At 39.9% G+C, this 22303-nt stretch overlaps 1 protein-coding gene across 6 annotated transcripts in view; it reads left to right on the plus strand.

Moving 5' to 3' along the window:
• Eml4 (EMAP like 4) overlaps window positions 1-22303 on the plus strand; it is a 133825-nt gene that overhangs the window by 84084 nt on the left and 27438 nt on the right. For all 6 annotated transcript variants that reach the window (XM_021217525.2, XM_029531628.1, XM_029531630.1 and 3 more), the window contains 7 exons: window positions 9130-9253; window positions 10484-10633; window positions 13636-13705; window positions 14918-15028; window positions 17697-17792; window positions 20167-20301; window positions 20418-20553. In XM_021217525.2, the coding sequence (XP_021073184.1) occupies window positions 9130-9253; window positions 10484-10633; window positions 13636-13705; window positions 14918-15028; window positions 17697-17792; window positions 20167-20301; window positions 20418-20553 (822 nt within the window). The remainder of the gene's footprint in view (window positions 1-9129; window positions 9254-10483; window positions 10634-13635; window positions 13706-14917; window positions 15029-17696; window positions 17793-20166; window positions 20302-20417; window positions 20554-22303) is intronic.

The raw sequence follows: 22303 nt of genomic DNA on the forward strand, positions 1-22303 counted from the left end.
CTACAATCTCAAAGGGACCAAAAAGTCTACACAGACTAATCCTTGCCTCTGAAAAGCAGGGGTCTGAACATGTGAAACTTCAAGCAGCACTAGTACAGAACATGTTAAGCCACCAGCTCAAGTCTATTTAAAAAAAAAAACGAAAACAAAAAACCCTTGTTTCCAAGCAGTCAGACTTGCTGACAAGACTAATAAATGCATTGAGTAAATGTACTATATAGTAGCTTTTAGATGTGTACATGAAACCANTCACCTAACTAGCAAAAAAGATCTCCAGTATTTTTATAATTACAACAGAGGTTTTAAAAAAACCTGACAAGTGACTAGTCTTTAAAGCTTTGAATAAAATTCCTTCCCTATTTAATCAATAAATGTGAATAAAAATATCCTAGAAAACCTGGATTTTTAATCATTCTATANATCTAACTTTTTAATAAGCAGTGATGTTTCTGTTCAAAGAATTTATCAATTACCTATTTTCTAATAGAGGAAATGAAAACTGATATATAACACTAACAACTCAAGACCATATCATAACATATAGGAAGTTCATAANCAAGATAACTTATTTTGAATTTTATAGATGGTGGTGCTGTTCCAAATTAAAGCTGGTTTTGAAATACTAAAACTTAAGATACTTTTCCATCTCAACACACTTACCAATGANTGCCCTTTCGTTTTTATAAAACCAAATAGATTGTNGACTATGGATAAACATTTTGATTTNGGGGGCTTTCATACACAAATACCAAATGGCTAGCCTCTTATTTAATACAAGTTTAACTATTGGGCATTAACTAACTTACTCTGCCCACCTTGTTCAAGGAAAGATAAAACCCACACCCACAAACGATTTCACTGAACACAGGCTGTATCTATCAACAATAAGTAGTTTACAAGTTCCAAAAGCAGTGTTTAGTTTTACTTTTAAAATGAGGAAGCCATACATTTTAAAAGTAAATATAGGTGAATCAGGTATAATCTGAACCCAATAAACCATGCATGAGCCAAACATTAATAAACCAATGTTTTGAATTTGTTCAAGTACTGACATTTCTGTATAAAGATTTAGTATATATCAGCTATCATAAGATGTGAAAAGAAAATTTTCAACTTCCAAATGGAAATATATAGTTAAAATACATAGTGGTTAGTATTCCACACAGCAGAAAATCTTATAAGTCAGAAGTTTACATGTCCCAGCTGACCATGTGTTTTAATGCAAAAAGCTTGAGATTCTAATAGCTCTTATAGATCTAAAATGCTTTTGAATTGTTCCTTTATCAGATAACCATTTAATACACTTAGTTGTTTGTTTAACAAAAATTTGAGTATTTCCTTGCCAGGCCCTGTACTAAGTACTTACAGTTATCACAGTTACTATATCTGAACCATGTGGAATTTGGTAACAGTATGCTACACATACATGATATAGACAGACTATAATAAATTCCTGGTGTTATGAAATGATATATGTTTGGAAAGAGTAAGGACAGGTTGCTGTGTAGAATGGTAGGGAAGGAATTTCTGATACAGTAACATTTAAGCCATCCAAAGAAAATGAATGAAATAGGTGAGTGTAACATTGTTTTATCATGGTAAGATTTAACAGGTAGATCACCGATCACAGGATGCATACAGTGTTGTATTTGTTAGCCATTACGTTTGTAACATGTGTTTATCCTTCACCAGACACCTCACTCAGATCAAGAACAAGTGAATAATGCAAGTGAGAAAACATGAGATGTAGGAGCAAAGTTCCCTGTATCACAGCAGCTTTAAAACACTGCAGTTCTAGTGTCTAAAGTTACATGTGAACTTAGCTACTGTTTCCCTAAGCTACTCAACCCATTGGTTCACCAAGGAATAGCCTCACCAGAAATACTGATTCCTCCCTCCCTTTTAGTAACACTTTAAAATGTTTAAAGATTGTGAAATATTTTCTCTTTCTCAAAATGTATGTAAATACTACACGCAGCACCCAGAATTTGACCCAGGTTTATCATATCTTCACATTTTGTTTGATTTTATCCAAATGTTTTTAAAAAGAAATAAGACATGAGAGCCAGGTGTGTAGGGCTTACACGTGTAATCCCAGCAGTTGAGAGGCTGAGGCAGGACTATGGCAGGAGTTCAAGGACAGCCTTGTTTAAGAATGAAACCCAATTTCACAAAACCCCAAAGCAAAGCCAAAAGCATGGAAGTTAAAGCCCGTTTGTTAGTCCTGCTAAACCCGAGTGTCACGGGCACCCAGGTTTCTGTAGTTCCCAGAACCTTGCTTCTTCCTGCCCTAGTTAGTGAGGAAAGCAGGGTTGGAGAGATGCAGCCCTCACAGCGGCATTCCCCCTCCTTCCCTCCTGTTGTGCACCAGAGGCTCACTGTGTAGCTGTTACTCCAAGCACTGTTACCTAACCCTTCACAAAGAAAGCCTTTGGGGAGGGGGACAGTAAAAATCCAAAACACATAAGTAACCTCCTGTGTGTGATGTTTTCAAGGAATTTTATGACAGAGTTTAAAGAAAAAAAAGCAAAGAATATGAGGGATGACTTGCAGTCAAAATTGATTAATTGGTTTATTTTTTTTAATTAACATCCCAGTTTCCTATATATCTGTGTATCTATATCCCTGAGGTACGTTCCTAAATTGCTAGGACATGTCTCTTGTATTATCATTATGTGTGTATATCACACACACACTTGAGGAAATTTTGCTAATAGAACAAAGAAGGTGAAAAAATAGCATTTTAATACAAGTCAAATTTTCAAACCCAGATTTTTTCCTAGTTGTATTAAATAATCATATTTGGTAGGCACTCTAACTAGGACTTTTTTTTAAACCCAAGGATTTAGATTTATAGACTTAGGTTAGACTGTTGGGATTACAGTCATTCACCACCGCGTACAGTCTACACACACACAATTTTTAAAATTTTCTTATATATAACATTATTTTGTTGAACTTTTTCTCTTCTTCGTGTTTTTTAAAGACAAGGTCTAAACTGGTTGGCCTAGAATTCTCTGTAGATCAAGCTGCCTCTGCCCCCTGAATGTTGGGATTAAAGGTATATGCCAACACACCCAACCTGGCTTGTTGAATTTTAAAATATCATTACTTTCAGTACTGGTCAGAGAGATGGCTTGGTGGTTAAGAGCACCTGTTGTTCTTACAGAGGACCTGGGTTTGGTTCCTGTCCCATATGGCAAGTCATGACCACCTAGAGCTCCAGTTCCAGGGGATCCAGTGCCTCTTCTGATCTCCCAGGACTTCTATACACACATGGTGCACAGGTAGACACTTGGGTCATTAGCTGGTTCCAGGAAGTCTTCCAAAAAGGCTCTTTGTCAGTTTGTACTATAAAACCAGAGTTCCTTTATCCAGCATCTTATTTATCTTTTTGGGTTTTAGCTGCATGGTTTGTAGACAGAATTGCTAATAAAGAAACAGCTGAAAATAAGAAAAGATTCCTGGATTTGTAGCAGTTTAGTGTTATCATGCTTTTCTGTATTTTGCTTATGTTTGAGACTCAAATTCTAATTTAAAAGAAACTATTAGTTCTAAAAATTGCAAACTAGAAAAAAAATTTTTTGAAATGGTATCTTAGATACCCTTTCTGGTCTTAAGGTTAGTGTGCTACCAGATGGCTAGTAACTGCTATCCTCTTGTTTCAGCCTCCAAAATGTGGGGTTACAGGGATCCACCACCATCATGCTCAGGGATCTGAATCATTTATTGTTATTCTATTTATATGCATTGATGTTTTTCACACATGTATGTCTATGTAAAGATGTCAGATCTTGGAGTTAGAGACAGTTAGTTGTAAGCTGTCATGTGGATGCTGGGAATTGAACTCAGGAACTCTGGAAGAACAGCCAGTGAGTGCTCTTAACCACTGAGCCATCTCTCCAGCACATGTTCAGGGTTCTTAAAGTAGACATCTATGGGAGAGGATGCTGAAGCTGTCAGCGCTCTAGAAATTCAGAGGTCTTCAGCAGCAGCACCCGGGACACGAGTGACTGCAGTCTAAACGTGCGCAGTCTGCTGTTTCTAAAAGGCCTTCTTCTGTTTTTAAATCTCTTTAAGTCTAGGAATAAATCAAGCTGTGAAAAAATCAATTCTGTATATTTTACTCTTCCAGTATCTCTCATTCATGCCATATCCCAGCCATTTGGCGGAGCAGTGACTGGTTTTGGAAGGTGCAGATGTAGAACCTTTGTTTTCTGGGTAGGTTTGCTTCTAAAACAAGGTCTCACTGTGTACTTCCCTGGCTTGCCTGAAACTTGCTATATAGACCAGGTTAGCCTTGAACTCTGTTTCACCTACTACTGTCTGGGATTAAAGGTGTGTTCCATCACACTAAGCTTGGAACCTAGTTTTAGAATATAAATATTTCTAAGTACTAAATAACAAAGTTTTGGAATGTAGACTTAAATTGAAATTGGTTAAACCATAGTTCCTTTTCTGAAAAGTAGGAGCTGGACTAGATGAACTCTTAGGTTCTTTTCAATTCCTAGTCTGTGCAAGAGTCAAAAGATGAGTGACCTTAGTCAGCAGTGCCCCACGGGGCTGCCTTTGTAGTTAAATGACTGTCAGTGACCACACTCAATCACCAACACATATTTTTTTTTTTTTTTAGCATGAACACTAGGGAGGGCTAAAGCTGAGGTTCAGACCTAGGTCCACATCAAAGTTTGTATTCTGTCCACTCTGGATCCTAGACATGTTAGCTGTAGCGGTATGATACTCATTACACTCAGTGAACAGCTTCTCTGCTGAGCACTGATCACCTGCTCTGTTCACCAGCATGAGGGTAAGTGTTCGTTAATTTCATTTTCTAGACCACAACACTTTTGTTATTATTGTCACTGGTCTCAAACCTTACTTAGACAAGTCCCTTGACTCACACTTTTCAGCTTGACTTCCCTGTGAGCTCACAGTGATGAGAGCAGAAAGTGCTGCGTAAGTAAAGCAGGCAGTGACCCTAGATCAGGAAGCCGCAGAGCCGGGCTTGGTGGTACACACCTTTAATCCCAGCACTTGGAGGACAGAGCCTGGCAGAGATCTCTGTGAGTTCAAAGCCAGTCTGGTCTGCATAGTGAGTTCTGGGATAACCAGAGCTACACAGTGGGACCCTGTCTTGAAAGAAAAGAAGAGAAAAGAAAGGAAAAGAGAAGAGAAGGAGCAAACAAACCCAAGAGTCTCAAGAAAACCCCAGCAGCCAGAGCGCCCGTTGCTAGGGAGAAACAAGCTCCGTCTTCATGTTGTGTTTAATCCCATGGACAGGACTGTCTGCTAAAGCTGTATGCTGGCCAGGCAGGTGGTTCTCATTTTCATTCATGCATTCTCTCCCTCTCACACTTTCAAAGAAGTAAACATTTAAAGTTGGGAGAGTTCACAGTAAATTATTGTTTTGCTATTTCTCTGGGAAAATGAAGTTAAGTTGTACTGCTCCATGAACTGGTACTCAGACTGTGCCTGTGCGTCACACCCATCAGCCTGTCACCTCCCACTTGTCTCATTTTCATTTTCTGACCACTCAGATGCCTGAGTTCATGGCCCTTGCTTTTAAAGTATATGTGATAGAATCATCAGAAAGCTGGCATGCCTGCTATCCTGTGGGTGGCCACTTTAAAGTTTATGCAGAGATTAAATGGAATAATAAACATAAGCAAATTGCTAAAGTGTGTTTTACATGGTCACTGCTTGCCACACACAGTGGCACATATAGACCTAGCACTCAAGTTTGAGAATATCTTGGATTACATAGCTAAGCCCTGTATCAGAACAGTAGAATAAAAGTTACACATACTTCTCAAAGGAAGAAAAATAAGTATTCTCAAGGGCCTCAAATTATGTTTCATATTATATTATTTAATCATAATTCCAAGTAGTAGTATTACCATTTTATATGCTAGGAAAGTGAACCCATGTCTCACAGCTATTAGAAAATAAACTGGGATTCCGATCCCAGCCAGTCTTTCTATCATCATGTATTGTGTTGCTTTCTTCTCAGTGCCAGAAAGTGTTCATGTTCTTTCTACATTCTATATGGTCTCCAGTATGGTACCAGTTCAGGTGACAAAGTTTTTCATACACTGCCAGTTTTATTTCATAGCAGAAAAAACAGTGAGCACTGATAGCTCCTTTGTTGTCTTAAATAATTGGTTTCTCTGCTTAACAGTTGATCAGAGAATCACGTTCTCAGGTCTTTCAGTTCTGGAGCAATGGAGGTACCTACTAATTTGTCATTTATTATTCAGAATACACTGATCATGGACACCTTTGATCAGATCAAACATTCTAGGAGAAATTTAAAAATGGACTCAACAATTTGATGTTCTTTTAAAAAACACCAAGGAAGTTATGTCACAGATCAGTACTTGTAAGAGTAGATTTACCACTGCTCCCAAGGGTAAAACTGATTCTAGAAGGGGATATTTATAGCTGGTAATTGTTTCCTTATCATCAAAGTTCAGCTATGCTAAAAATCATCAGGAAGTTAAAGCCCACTCTTAGATTCAGAAGTAATAATGACATGTGTCATGTGTTGTTAAAACCATAGTGTAGGAAGTCTTACCCTGTTCTTAGATCAAACCCTAAGGCTGGGCACATTGTGAGTGATAATAATAAAAATAACTTGAACTTCTCACCTACAATAAGTGCAACTTTTTAATCTGAAATAATGGTTACAGGCAGACACCCCACAAGAAATTTATCTTCCTCTTCATAATTATATGAACTACTAAATTTTGCATATTGGATTACCACACTGTTTTTCCTAGGTAACTTGAGTCATTAATAGACATACTAAGGGTTGGAGAGATGACTTGGTGGTTAAGAGCACTGACTGCTCTTCCAGAGGTCCTGAGTTCAATTCCCAGCAACCACATAGTGGCTCATCTGTAATGGGATCTGGTATGTCTGAAGATAGCAATGATGTACTTTCTATATATGTAAAATAAATAAATAAATTGTTTAAAAAATAGAGCTATTAAGATCATATCAGCCTCTAGTTGATGATGACACACTTGCATTTTGTGTCAGACAAGTTGGTAAGCACTTGACATTTCTGTGCTGTTGTGTCCAGCCTCTTTCTCCTTCCCTTCAGCTTTGACTACCGCTTCATGTGGTGATGTATCTGTATGTGGATCATCAGGATGCTAGGGGCAGACATAGGTGTGGTGGGTGTTGGGTTTAGTTTTCTTCCAGAAATAAACACTCCATCTGTGGGTTTTTCCCACTGTTTTGTGTTTTGACACAAGGTCTCAGTACATAGGTGTGAAACTCGGGTATAGAGACGAGGCCACCCTTGGATTTGTGGGTGACCCTCTTGCTTCCACCCCTGAGTGCTAGGATTGCAGACATGCCCACCATGACCAGTTCCCATTTGTTCTCCTTGGTAAGAGATGCACAATCAGTGTTGATTTGATTCTGACTCATCTTGTAAAAATGTTTTAGTGTGAGACTTAAATCTTATAAACAACTATTGATTTATGTAAACAAAAGCTGTTTCAAAGCCTATGGTGCTAGTAACAAGAGAAAGACTATCTTCTCACTGTCTTGAAAATGTTTGTGTTGTAGTTGAATTTGGTTGTTGATACGAGACTGATTGAAGACACAGTTGTGAGGTGTGAGAAGTGTCTCTGCATAGCTCTTACCTTATTCCTCTTATCTTAACTTGAAGAAGTCTGTGAGTCCTTTTCTCATGGTGTCCAAGATCGTGAGTTTTGGGTTTTGGTATAAACACCTGACATGAGATCTGCTGTCTAAAATCATGCAGTTTAGTTAATATTGGCTAGTGTGATGTTGTATGGTAGACGTAAGCCTCTATTCCACTTTCTTGGCTGAGTTCTGTCACTCATTTCCCATTTCCTATAACCCCTAGTTTACTATCATTCGTCCCATTCATGAGTGTGACTGTTTGAAATCTATCACATGAATCAAGCAGTAGCTGTTTTTCTGGGAGTGGGTCACTTACATGTATGTACAACATCTTTTTCCATTGCTTGTAGATGTTGGCTGTTGGGAACAGCGCTGCTGTGAACATGCGCGTCAGCGCTGATCTCTGGTCATGGACTTAGGTTCTTTTGGAAAGTCTCCAGTAGCAGGGTTGCCAGATGATGCCGTACAGAGCCTCCGCCCTGCATTTCCACTGCGGCAGCATATACAGTCCCCTGCTTTTCCACACCCATATCTATGCTTTGTTTTTGTTAATCATTCTAACAGATCTGGAATGACATGCAGTGAGGTTTGCAATCATATTTCCTTGGGCTACTATTAGCGTTTTTTCAAATTGCTTGTTGACTTTTTGTTTTTAGATTTATTTATTTTATGTATGTGAGTACACTGTAGGTGATCTCAGACACACCAGAAGAGGGCATCGGATCCCATTACAAATGGTTGTAAGTCACCATATGGTTGCTGGGAATTGAACTCAGGACCTCTGGAAGAGCAGTCAGTGCGCTGAGCCATCTCTCCAGCCCTGTCCTTTTTTTTTTTTTTTTTTTTTTTTTTTTAGAAGTATTTTCAAAGTACTTACCCATTTTTAAATGCATTTAAAGAGGGGGTTGCCTTGGTTTGTTTTTTACTATTGAGCTGGTATCCATTATGTGTTTAGAGATTAACCACATTATTATTTACATGATTTGCAGACGTGTCTCCTGGTCCATAATTTGTTTTTACTTTGTTAAGTGTTTACTTATACAGTTCTTTAATTTGCAAGGTCTTCTTGTTTAGGATAAGTAGTGTGATAAACATGATTGTTGTCTAATTTTTTTCTACTTTGCAAGTTAAGAATCCTCAGTCATAAAGGTTTGCATTTTTTACTTGAGCATTTTTAGCTTCTTGTAGAAATATGTAGACAAGTAAATTAAATTTGGATGAACACAGTTATTCCCAACTAAATGAACGGCCACAGATTTGTTATTTGTTTTCATTTTTGCTTCCACTCTTTTGGACTAGACATTAATAGTATCACTTTGTTTTCTACATATGCTCTATAGTATTAAAACATACACTGGAAAACTTTAGCAGCTGCTCTTGTCGTGTTTTCATCATATCAACAATCAAATAATCTTTCCTACAATTATTGGGGAATATATGTGCTTTAATCTTTGTCTTGTGTTTCAACAGAAGGAGAATATATTAAAATGTTTATGCGAGGTCGACCAATTACAATGTTCATTCCTTCGGATGTTGACAACTATGATGACATCAGAACAGAACTGCCTCCGGAGAAGCTCAAACTGGAGTGGGCGTATCCTTCACAGACATGAAACAAATATACTTGCTTTGTCCTAGTTTAATAAAAGGTTGCTTATCTAATGAATCAAATTGTCCTAAAAACGAGGAATAAAACATAACAAACTTAAGAAGCATTTGAGAAGTTAAAAAGGAGACAGGCTCTCTAAAATGTGTTGGGTATCTTTTGCTAATAGCAATTTAAAATCATCAGAATTAATACAGACAGGACAGCAGCATCCCATGAGCTCCGCAACAGGCAGCAGCGACATGGCAGGGATGGTTCCAGACTAGAAGGCCAGTGGCTGAGTGCTGGCTCTGCACTTGCCCTGGGAATCACAACATTCTTTAGGAAGGGTTAATACCTGCCTCAGAGCTGCTGCAAGAAGGTAAAACACTGATTGACAATTGATAGCCTGGGAAATGATGAATCCTTTTTTGGTTGGTTGGTTGGTTGGTTTTGAGCCATGGGGTCTTGCCACGGCTCCCCATGCAACTTTGGCCTTCCTGCCTTAGCTTCCCAATCGTACCACCACGTAACTATTATGAATCATCTAAAGAGCTCAGATTGACAAGGATGATTAATTCTGAAATTGACTATCTCTCTGCCAGGCTCAGAGACACACAATAGTTTACTACTGAGCTTTCCTGATTCCACCTGGAAAGTCTCATGTGGGATGCTAAAAACTCAGTGAAAGAGAAAGAGACTCACTGTGTGACCTCATTCTCTGTTCTGTGCTTCCCGCCTCACACTCTAAATCCCTTACATTGGACAAAATTAGGTTAGCTTGGAGAAGTTCAGCAATCTTGGAATCTGGTACAGGTTTTTATTGCTGTTCTATATAGCAAACAGAGGGTAGCTATCCCTTATTTCTCATTTTAGGCCCAGCATGCTTGTTATTTCCTGGCTGAGCCTTCTCAGGTCCCCCTTGTGCTTTGTAAGTCGGCTCTCCTTACAGGAGCACTTTCTCTGAGCACACGGCCTCACAGGCCCCACTCTGATTTGTTCAAAGCTGTGTGGTTAGCACTGTGCTTGGTACATGCTAGGAGCTCAGAGTATATTTGTCCAAGGAATATGGACATTAAGACAAATACAGTATAAGACTTAGGTCTGGGCAGGAGAGGGAAAGGCGAGTGTCCTGGCTCTAGTCCAGTTTTCTCTCCTTTGTGCCTCCATGACTTCTTAAGCACTTTGACTTTAATATTTGATAAGCATTTGCTTTAAAACCTTGACTTTTCATTCAAGATATGGTTATCGAGGAAAGGACTGTCGAGCAAATGTATACCTGCTTCCCACAGGGGAGATAGTTTATTTCATCGCCTCAGTGGTAGTCCTGTTTAATTATGAGGAGAGGACTCAGCGACACTACCTGGGTCATACAGACTGTGTGAAATAGTGAGTATCGACACCACTGCCATTCTTGTTCCTGCCTGGCTTCTCCAGCGTCAGCGTCAGCGTCGGTGTCCTGAAAGTTCACCATTGGAAGCTTAGACTATAAGTATAATGTTACTTATATTTTATACATAATAATTAAATACATATATACAGTGTATTCTATGCACTATATTTTTAAAGTAAATAAGTCATTAACAGTCTTAAAAACACTATGGTATCAATAGCAATAGAATACACTGCTCTAAATCTCAGTTAATCTACCCTGCTGCTTCAGGTCTGTATTCCTTCCCACCTGGTCTGTTGTATGGTATCCGTGTAGGACAAACTGGATGCTATGAATTTCTGGAAGTAGTTTTTTGTACATTTACTTAGTATTTATTAAGGGTTTATTCTATATGATAAGTTTTGGGTTTCAGGTTTTCCTTTTAGAAGGAGAGAAACTAAAACCTGAATGGGATTCTAAGTATACAGTGTGGCAGCAGACTGTAAGAGCAGAGCTCTTTTTAGATACTTAAGGCTTGGTTTTAGTCAGTGTTGCTACTTTTTAGATAATTCGGTCACATTCTACTAGAATCCACTGTTTTCTTGCATTTAAAAGATTAGCTTCTTTATACTGTTCTGATAATTAAATAAGAATTTCTCTTATGTATGAATGCTGTAGGTTAGTGCATAGATGATAGCCTTCAGAAAAAGGTAAAAATATATATTTGCAGTATTATATATACAGAATCCATGCAATGTTATAAGAGTAAGAGAAGCATCTCATGTTTGTCTCAGCTGGTTGCTAGTTGTAGTATGTGTGGAGGTCAGAGTGTCGAAGTCAGCCCAGTGACACCCTGCCTTAGTAATGAGAAGGAAACAGGAAACAGCAGGAACAGGAAGTTGGAAACCCTGTACCCTGCACATGGTAAAAAGCAGGCAGGCAAATGTGTTCTCACTACTGTGGGCAAAGAAAGTTGTGCAAAATATTTTGACTTCCACATGTGTGAAGTATTATAGTTTCCTATGAAAAGAAGTTATCACAATGTCAGAAGTTATCACAGTGTCAGAAGTCAAGGTCAAAGGAAAGTTAGAGAAGTTCTTCCAATTGGTGCAGGTAGGAAAAAGACTTTTTCAGTAGTTTTTAAGTAGCTTTTGATATTGGAGCCATGCATTACCTGGTACAGAAATTACAATTTAAAATTTTTGTTTGAAAAGGAAGTAGAGTTAAATACAGCAAAAACATTAATGTGCTAGAGGTTTTCTTAATGATGAGTTATTTTTTTTTATGTGCATTGGTGTTTTGACTGTGTGTATGCATGTATAAGGGTGTTAAATCCCCAGAACTGGGCACAGTTGTCAGCTGCCAGAGTTCTCTTCACTACCGAGCCATCTCTCTAGCCCCTAGAGATTTGGGTGGGGTTTTTTTGTTTTTTGTTTTTGTTTTTGTTTTTGTTTTAATCTCGATTCAGGATATAAATTGTTTAAGAAGATATAAGAGAAGTACTGATAAACACTAGCCTCCTTAGAAATGAAAACCTGATATTATTTATGCCAGATTGTTGTAACATTTCAGAAAATACAATTCTTATCATGGAGAAATTATAGAACTTTGGAACATTTTTATCTCATGTGACTAATACTGTTCTTCTGGAAAATGATTAGCAATATATAGCAAGAACAAAAAGTCTTTGCAGTTGAGCTCACCCCTTGAAATAGGATGGCTCAGCGAGGGAGCCACACTGACACACTTGCTTAGTGCCCAGAGCCTACAGAGGAGCAGAACACTGACTCGTACAGTCTGCCTCCGATCTCCACAGGCCCTCTCTCCATAAATCAATGGTAATTGTTCTAATAATATAGAAGGATTCTAAAAAGGGACAGAAAGACAGTAATTTTTGTCATCAGGAGCTAGGGAAATGGTTCAGTGTTAAAGATTGTGTGCAAATATGGGACCTGAGCTATAATCCCTGGTAGCACCAATGTGAAAACTGGGCACAGTCATGTCTGTTACTGTGATGGAGACAGGCCATGCTTGGAAACAGCACACTCTAGGGTCAAAAAATAAGCAGGGTAGGTACTGAGTTGAGTGAGTAAAAGTGAATGTGGCAAACTCTATGGAGGACGCATGTGCACACACCCACACTCCCACCTGTAAATACACCTGTGGCACTTGCCAAAGAACCTGACCATGTGATCCACATGGTGGGTGCAGAAAACCAGCTCCCACAGCTGTTCTCTGATCCCCACGGGCTGGCATGTACTTACCCACACATAGTATGGGCTTGCACACAAGTGAATAAATGTAAGGAAAATTGTAATTACAAATATTAAGTGAGGTGGCGAGTGATAGAGGAAGACACCCAACGTTGTCCTCCAGCCTCCACAGGCAGACTTGCACACATACACAGGAATGCACACTCACAGCTTTGTGGTTGGGTGTGTGCACCGTGGTAAGAGTGCAGTTGCTCCAGTGTTTTTCGTTTCCTTTAGAATTTATTGCTCTGGGTTAGATTTACAAAAGCTTAACATTAAGAAATAGTTATAGGTCTGTAAAATTGTGTTAGAAGATGTTTACTGCTGGTTTTTGTTCGTAGAAAAGTAGAAATGCCTGAAATACAATTGTTAAGTTAGTAGATGTGTAAGATTGTGTAAGATGAAGCTATACTTTAAATTTTAATAGATGAAGATTACACTGGACCATACTGAACTTCATAAAATGATGTCAAGATATTTGCCTAAGTATAGGACTAAAAAGATAATTTGAACAGATGAAAATGGTTTCCATTCTTACTCTGCCAAATTATGAATAAATATTTTCTATGAATTCAGTGTTCCATTAATTTATTAACATTAATAAGAAAGAAAATTAGAAGATTGCTTAATTTACTAATAAAAATAAATAGATCAGGTGCGGTTTTAAGACTGAAAACTATCTGCTTAAAAAAACGTTGATCCAGAAGTGCCTTTATGCTGTTTCCCATGTTTCTGTGTTTAAAGTTATGATAAATACTGCTTTTTAGCCTTGCTATACATCCTGACAAGATTAGAATCGCAACTGGACAGATAGCCGGAGTGGACAAAGATGGAAGGGTAAGCGCCAGTTCACGTATCTGCCCTGCTACCTCACTCCCTGAAAGCTACAGGAGCGGGTCTCTAGAATGGGGGGGCGGGGGGGTGATGATTTTATGTATTAGCATACCACTTAGACACACTGAGAGTCTGAGTTACTATTTGGTTTCACTAAGCTGTTTTGTCTAACATCTCATTTCTGAGATCAGCAGTGAGTATTGGCTCATGCACATGATGTTCTGTGGGTTCAGTCGCTGCAGAGAAGACCTGCGAGTGAGCTTTATTTTAAAAGGCTTTGAAGATCCCTTCCAGGTCCATATTCTTTTAAGGGTTGTTTCCATAGAACTTTGTAAGGAGATAATTCGTTTTTCTAAAAGTACATTATGTTAAGAATAAAGATAATATACTAAAAGTGAAGTATCGAGGATGGATGGTCACCCACACCTGAGTGAGTACCTGTTTCCTGGTGGCCTCAGGCAGGAGAACTATTTGAATCAGATCAGCCTGGTTAAAGTTTTATGATCCTGTCTCGAAAATAGCAAAGTATTAGCTACTATACTAGCTAATTAATTAAGCTAGCTAATAGAGTACATTACAGTTACATCCACCTTTTAGTAGCTATAAAAGCTGGTTATAGTCTCTATAGCTTGGTCTACTTGTCTCCAAAGATCACAGATTATGAGGATTAAATGATTTTGTATATGGCATACATTTAATCATGTGTGAAACATTAAATATGCAAATTATTTTCTGTATAATAACATGTCCTTATTTTCATAGTATGAGGGGGAAACATACCTAGTCAATTGACTCCTCTTCCTGAAGTCCTGAGTTCAGTTCCCAGCACCCACATGTCACAACCATCTATGATGGGATCTGATTCCCTCTTCTGGAGTGTGTTAAGACAGAACACTCATATAAAATAATAAGTAAATATTTTAAAAAGTATATTCTTTGGAGGCATGTCTGAATTTAGTAGTTTTTGTCTTACTAAAGTGGGGAATTAGTCTGGGCACGGTGGTGCACGCCTTTAGTGCCAGCACTCAGGAGACATAAGCAGGTGATAGCTGAGAATTTGAGCCTAACCTGGTCTCCATAGGGAGTTCCAGGATAGCTAGAACTACATAATAGTGAGACTCTGTTTCAAAAATAGAAAAACAAGCAAACAAAAATAGGGCAAGTTGACCTATCTGCACCCACCTAGATATGATAGACCTGTCTCATGTTTTTCAGCCTCTGCAACCCCATGTTAGGGTGTGGGATTCAGTAAGTCTTACCACACTGCATGTTATTGGACTTGGAACTTTTGAGCGTGGAGTAGGATGCCTGGATTTTTCAAAAGCAGTAAGTCACAGTTACTGTTTAAAGTAAGCAATCTGTGCCTGAATTTGTTTTGTGAATGTGTGGGATCATGTATCTATCCAAAAATGAGATGCAAGTTATTTCCAACATAGCTATTGTTAAATAGTATTGTAATTTGATTAAAGTATTAAATTCGATTTAGGGTTTAGGATATGATTTAGGATCAAGATACTATATTAGTTATATTTAATTTGTCTCTCTTGGTGTTCTGTTGCTGTCATGGAGTTGTTATAAAGATACCATGACCACAACAACTTATAAAAGAAGGCATTTAATTAGGGCATGCTTACAGTTTCAGAGGTTTAATCCATTGTCATTGTTGCATGGAGTATGGTGGCATGCAAAGAGACACGTTATCTGAGTTTCTACAGGCAGCTGAAAAAGACCTGGGCTTGGCATGGGCTTCTAAGACCTCAAAGCCCACCCCCAGGGACACACTCACTCCAGTGTGGCCACACCCCCTAATCCTGTCAGATAGTGCCACTCCCTGATAACCAAGCATTCAACTCAGAGTATGTGGGGGCAGTACTCAGTTTGAACCCGCACATTGTCTTTGTCCTGAGATAGGGTTCCAGTGTAGTGGAGGGAAATTGAAATAAGCAGTAAGACATGACTTAATTTCAGTTTGTATCATAGGAGACATTCATTTTATTAGGTAATTCAGACATGACATTTCATTTCTATAAAATAATCTTTTCTGATGTCATGTGAGAAAAAGGAACCAATCAGATCTCTGTGTTCCCTAAAGCTCCATGAATATTAGTTCTGATAGCATATAGTGATCTGGAGAAAGGGCTTCATGGTTGAGGTCACTTGTTGCTCTTACAGAGGATTTGGGTTCGGTTCCCAAGATCCACATGATGGCTCACAACCATCTCTAACTAAGTTCCAACAGATCTGACACCCTCTTTGGCCTTAGTAGGTACCAGACATTCGTGTGGTACACACGCATACATGCAGGCAAAAAAAAAAATCACTTTTAAAAATTGTATATAGCAATGTCCTTTCATCTTTCAGGGTTTATTATGAGAGGAAAGTAAGATGTTGCTCATCTGAACACTTTACTTTTTCTTGGATTCATGATTACATTTTTGAAGTATGTAAGAAACCTGTTAAATTTTCAAGTGGATTTCATTTTACATTTCAGCTGTTCATATTATCTCTTCAGTTCTTACCTACCTAAGCTATATTCTGACTTACAAGAGTTTCGTAGATCATGAAAAAAAGAAATATTTTTGAAGCAGAAAATCTAGTTGAGTTTAACAGCTTTGCTGGTTTGCAGGCACCAAGTGATAGGAGTCTGGCAGGCCAAGGGAATGGGAGGAAGCAAGACAGAGCACTGGTGGCAGGGCTAGTGGCCTGGTGGATGGTGGCAGGGGCTGGTGGCCTTGTGGATGGTGGCAGGGGCTAGTGGCCTAGTGGATGGTCGCAGGGGCTAGTGGCCTGATGGATGGTGGCAGGGGCTAGTGGCCTGATGGATGGTGGCAGGGGCTGGTGGATGGTGGCAGGGGCTAGTGGCCTGATGGATGGTGGCTGGTGGCCTGGTGGATGGTGACAGGGGCTAGTGGCCTGATGGATGGTGGCAGGGGCTGGTGGCCTGGTGGATGATGGCAGGGGCTGGTGGCCTGATGGATGGTGGCAGGGGCTAGTGGCCTGATGGATGGTGGCAGGGGCTGGTGNCCTGGTGGATGGTGGCAGGGGCTGGTGGCCTGATGGATGGTGGCAGGGGCTGGTGGCCTGGTGGATGGTGACAGCGGCTAGTGGCCTGGTGGATGGTGACAGGGACTAGTGGCCTGATGGATGGTGGCAGGGGCTGGTGGCCTGGTGGATGGTGGCAAGGGCTAGTGGCCTGATGGATGGTGGCAGGGGCTAGTGGCCTGATGGATGGTGGCAGGGGCTGGTAGCCTGGTGGATGGTGGCAGGAGCTGGTGGCCTGATGGATGGTGGCAGGGGCTGGTGGCCTGGCTCTGTGCTGAGATTGAGTATTCAGACTATCTACATAGTCCATACTCTGTAGATTTCCTTAATCCTGATGACCATTTCAAGTGAGGGAGACAAAGAGAGGCAAGTGCTGCCTCCCAGCTTCACCATAGCGTCTGCTCCAGTGACATTTTGAGGCATGTCCCACCGATGATGCTACAAGAAGTAAATTGTTTGTGACCTCATCCCTAGTTCCTTCTCTTAAACTTACATAATCTGTGGGAATGAAGTTTGTTTCAGAAAAATAAAATAGAAAAATATTTATTTTCCTCTATCTCATTTATGTTACAAAAGCTGAAATCAGTGGACTTTATATAATTTTAGCATATTTCATCAAACTATTCAAAGTTCATCAGACAGAAGTACATAGAATTATTACATATATTTCTATGCAGCTCCTGCTTGGAGAATTGCCTTATGTATTTCTAACAGCAAGAAGGAAGCATAAGAGAGCGAAGGGACTGGGAGAGCCTCAGAGGTGGGCTGTTGCTAGATGATAGCCAGGGCCTCCCTGGCTGGTGGGGGTCAGTCAGGAGGAAAGCTGGACATAGGAAGAAAGTTAATATGTTCCTCTATTCCTAAAAAAGCAGTTTTTGTAAATAGTATATTCAATTGTGTCTCAAGTTTAACAAATAATAATGGCATTTTTTCTTCAAATTTACTTATTTAGGATTCAGGTATTCATTTATGCGTTATTGATGACTCCAATGAACATATGCTTACTGTATGGGACTGGCAGAAAAAATCAAAAATAGCTGAAATCAAGGTAAATCAAATAAACTTTGGATATTGTATTTTAAAGTTCATTACTTGATAGGTATTTAGATTTATAATATATGCCTATCCAGGTTATAAGAGTAAATGCCCAGTTCATATTTATCAGGAGTGACTTTTTTGTTTTGTTTTGTTTTTTCCAGTTTATCAGATTCTGTGACTTTTAACAGTACAGTTAGATAAACCATAAGAGCTGGCATGGAACAGTTTCAGAAAACACTGAGTGCAGTCCCTACTTACACTGAGCGCTCTGCTTAGCTGCTGCTGTTTCATGAATTGGGCTTTTCAGTCAGTCTTTAAAGCTTTATAAGTCTAAAGGAAAGTTTTGCCCTTAAGAGCATGCTTGATATAACTGAAGGTCATATGTACAAATAATAAGGTTTTTGTATAATGATTATAAACAGTGCCGTAACATTTAGAGGGTTGTACAATTTGAGTGCTGTGGAATATTGCAGTACCGTGGTGTGGCTCAGCCTGGCTTGTAAGAAGATTGTAAGTTAGCATCACAGCTGCATTTACAAGGTGCAGAAATGTTAAGACTGCAGAAGGGCTTTGATAAGTCCTTAAGGATATGTTTCCAAGGTTGGAGATGGTTCAGCAGGTACAACTAACTGGTCTTGCTCTTGCAGAAGACCAGCTCCCAGCACCCACACATCGTGTACCACCTGTGACTCCAGCTCTCCAGAAATCAGGCCTCCATGGGCACATGCACTTATGTGTGAGCATGCACACAGACACACATGCATAAACATGATTAACAAGTAAAAAAAAGAAGAATACATTTTGCTTCAGCGCCTTATCTCTTTTGTTAGGGTTATTTTTGATAAATTGCAAGTTTTTGACTTTTTCCCTTAAAAATGGGTTTTTGTTATTGTAACTTTTAAAGCAAACAAGGTACAATTGATTGTAATTGAAATTCGCTGTCAGAAAATCTCACTTTAAAAACATAAGAGAAGACAGGTGACCCTTTGGCTACTACCATTCTGTATAGTTTATACCACTGATGTGTAGGTAAGTTGAAGCAAAATGAACTACCAGGGGAAGTCTTGGTTTCACCGCTGGCCGTTCTTTGCCCCTCTCCAGGGTGTGTTGCTAGTCCAGAGCTTTGTTTCAGGCCCTCCACTGAGGGTGTTCCTGTCTGACTAAGACACCCACAGTCCACATCTCTGGCTCAGGTTTCCCAGGCATCGTATATTATTGTCCTCTATCACAAATGAGGAATAACATGTCACAGTCTCCTGATGGTCTCACCAAGTGTGAATGCTGTAGCCATTCAAGACCACAGGCTCGTGCTTGTCTCTTCCCTCTTTTCTCAGCCGGATTCCTCACTCTCCTAGATGTCCACTGCCAGAATTGGTCATTGTAGCAACTAAAGCTTAACTCCAGGGTATTTATTTGTTCCTATTTAGGGTAGAAAGGAAAGCCTTTTGTAGAAGGGGCGGGGGAAGCATTTTGTTAAGAAGGACTGGGTTCTAGGGCTAGATACCTGGCCTTCTCTCCCCTGTCTTCCTCCTATGTGTTATTCTAAAATTTGAGTGCTTGATAAATACCTTCTACTTTGTGTAAGTTTGAAGGTCAGGGTGGAAGTGCTGCTGTGTGGGTAAGTTGGTAGCCATTTTGGAAAACTATTTGGCATTACTTACTAAGGTTGAACATGTGCCTACTTGCTGGCACAGCCTGTTGCTCTCCAGAATATATAAACCCAATGGAAATCAATTGATGTGATTTGTTCACTAGAATGCAGTTTACAGTGTCGTTTACAGTAGCTAAAAGAGAAAAAAGTGGAACTACCCTAATTCCAGCCAACAGGAGATTCATTCTCTCCCTCCCCCTCCTCCCCCTCAGTCCTTTTCCAAAGAGTATTTTCCAGCATTTAGCATGAACGTGAATGGAACTCACAAATACAGGGTTGAGAAATCCTGTAAGCGTTAAAGGAGTACACTGCATGCGGTTCCGCTTAGGTGAAGCAGACGGAGCTCGCACTCTGCACCTAAGCCCGGGCACAGGCTGGTGACTAGAAGGGGATGTGGGCTGTTTCTAGCTCTGCTGTTTTGAGCTTTAAGACATCACATGGCTCTTGCGTCTTACATAGTGTGTTTCCCAAATATGTAAGACATAAGCTATAGTTCTTAACAAATGTCTTATAAATAAGTAGCAAAAGAATTGCTATAATAGCATAAGGATATCAAATTTAAATCTTACTAAAAATTCTGTACTTATTAATTTTTTTTTTGGAAAATAAGCCTTAGGAGAAAAAGCAAATTTTCTAAACTATTTTCCCTGACTTTATAAAGAACTCTTAATTAGATTTTGGTAATAGTAAGAATATACATTCTTTTAAAACTATCACTTTTTTTTTTTCACAGACGACAAACGAAGTTGTTTTAGCTGTAGAATTCCACCCAACAGATGCAAATACAATAATAACATGTGGTAAATCTCATATTTTTTTCTGGACCTGGAGTGGCAACTCACTAACAAGAAAACAAGGAATTTTTGGGGTAAGGATCAGAATGTTGGAACATCCTTATGTTTGTGTGGGTCCAATCTTTTATTGTAGGGTAAGCATAAAATCACCATGCCAAAGAGAAAACTAAAAATTCTCATTTTATTGTAGAAATATGAAAAACCAAAATTTGTTCAGTGTTTGGCATTCTTGGGGAATGGAGATGTTCTCACTGGAGACTCAGGCGGAGTCATGCTTATCTGGAGCAAAACTATGGTAGAGCCTCCACCTGGGAAAGGACCTAAAGGTATCTTCTTCTCCTTCAGCGCTGCATGGTTCTCACGTGTGCTGTTGCAGCCCCACCCTTACCAACCAGGAGAGCATTCCAGAAAGAGCCTAAGGAAATTATTCATTGTGCATATATAATCTACATGTGATCATATAGAACTCTTCCCTCCAGAAGTTTAATATGAGAGGGAGAACACATATATACTAATTTAAAATATCTAAAGTTTCACTGTCCTGGGCTGTTCCTCAGGTGTCTGAGCAGAACTCATGGTCATGCTGTTAGTAAAGACAGATGGAGAGAATGAGCGAACCACAGTTCTGCCCCTCCTTTCCTTTCCTTCCTTTCCTTCCTGCAGCCCCTCTTCCCTTCCTTTCCTTCCTGCAGCCCCTCTTCCCTTCCTTTCCTNCCTTCCTTTCCTTCCTGCAGCCCCTCTTCCCTTCCTTTCCTTCCTGCAGCCCCTCTTCCCTTCCTTTCCTACCTGCAGCCCCTCTTCCCTTCCTTTCCTACCTGCAGCCCCTCTTCCCTTCCTTTCCTTCCTGCAGCCCCTCTTCCCTTCCTTTCCTTCCTGTAGCCCCTCTTCCCTTCCTTTCCTACCTGCAGCCCCTCTTCCCAACCTGCTGGGAGGTCTTGGCCTTCTTTCCACACATTGGCAAGGCACAAACCAGGCACACAGGAAGACATTTTCAAAATGTTTATCATTCCTAAATCTTTGTCGGGCTCCTTTTCTAGAACTCAGAAGTCCAACCTTTGGCCTGCTCACTCAGCACGTCACCAGCATGGGCCCTTCGCCTAGGTGATAAGACCTGGTGCTAGCATCTGCCAGCATTTGCCTCTGTGTTTGAGTAGACAGAGCCTTCGAGCTGTCCTCCCTTGGCAGGCGAGATAACCTGCTGTTCTCTCTGGGCAATGAGACGAACGGAAGAGCTTGCCATTAGTCTTGGGTAGGCTTGGCCACACAGTTAAACATAAAGTCTTTAAACTCAAAGACAGTAATTTTTCTCAGCAAGTATTTCAAATGTTTAACCTAAGTTAGAGACAAAATTATAGATTGATAAGAGAAAGATTTTTCAACTGTTATGTTTTATTTATAGTCTGTAAAAGAAACTTGGAATATGCTTAAATGTGAAACACAGAATTTTTTTTTAACTTAGTTACTATTTGGACTTTGTGTCAACATCCCAGCTTGAAAGGAAGTGAGTGGAACTGAGTCACTCACTTGATGGAGGGTTTTATCCTGATGAAACAGTTCTTTAATTTTGCTTTCTATTTTCTAACATCTATCATTCTGGGAAGGTCATACATGTTTGACAGAGTTTTCTGACATGTTTAGAAATAGGGCGGCTGAATTAAGCACAGAAAACTTTGATTTTCCTTTGTGCATTCTCCACAGGGAGCCCTGGTGCTCACACCTGATGGTTAATGGATGTTTGTGTTAGTCAGGGTCTGGCTGACTGATGTAACTGACTGACCTGGAACGCAGAGATCCATGGTCTGTGCCTCCCATGTGCAGGGAGTAAAAGTGTGTGCCACCGTGCCCGGCTGTGTGTGCCACCGTGCCTGGCTGTTTTTGCAATTTCTTTCCTTTTTGGGGGGATGGGTGGTAATTGGGGGCATGTTTCAAGTCCTGGCTATCTTGAAATTAGCTCTGTAGACCAGGATGGCCTTGAACTCAGAGATCTGCCTGCCTCTGCCTCCCCAGTGCTTGGACTTAAAGCACGCACCACCACATCTGACTAGTTTTATAATTTCGAAACTACTTATTACTTGA

This window comes from Mus pahari, chromosome 18 (genome assembly GCF_900095145.1).
Source record: "Mus pahari chromosome 18, PAHARI_EIJ_v1.1, whole genome shotgun sequence".
In the NCBI taxonomy this organism is placed as follows: Eukaryota; Metazoa; Chordata; class Mammalia; order Rodentia; family Muridae; genus Mus; species Mus pahari.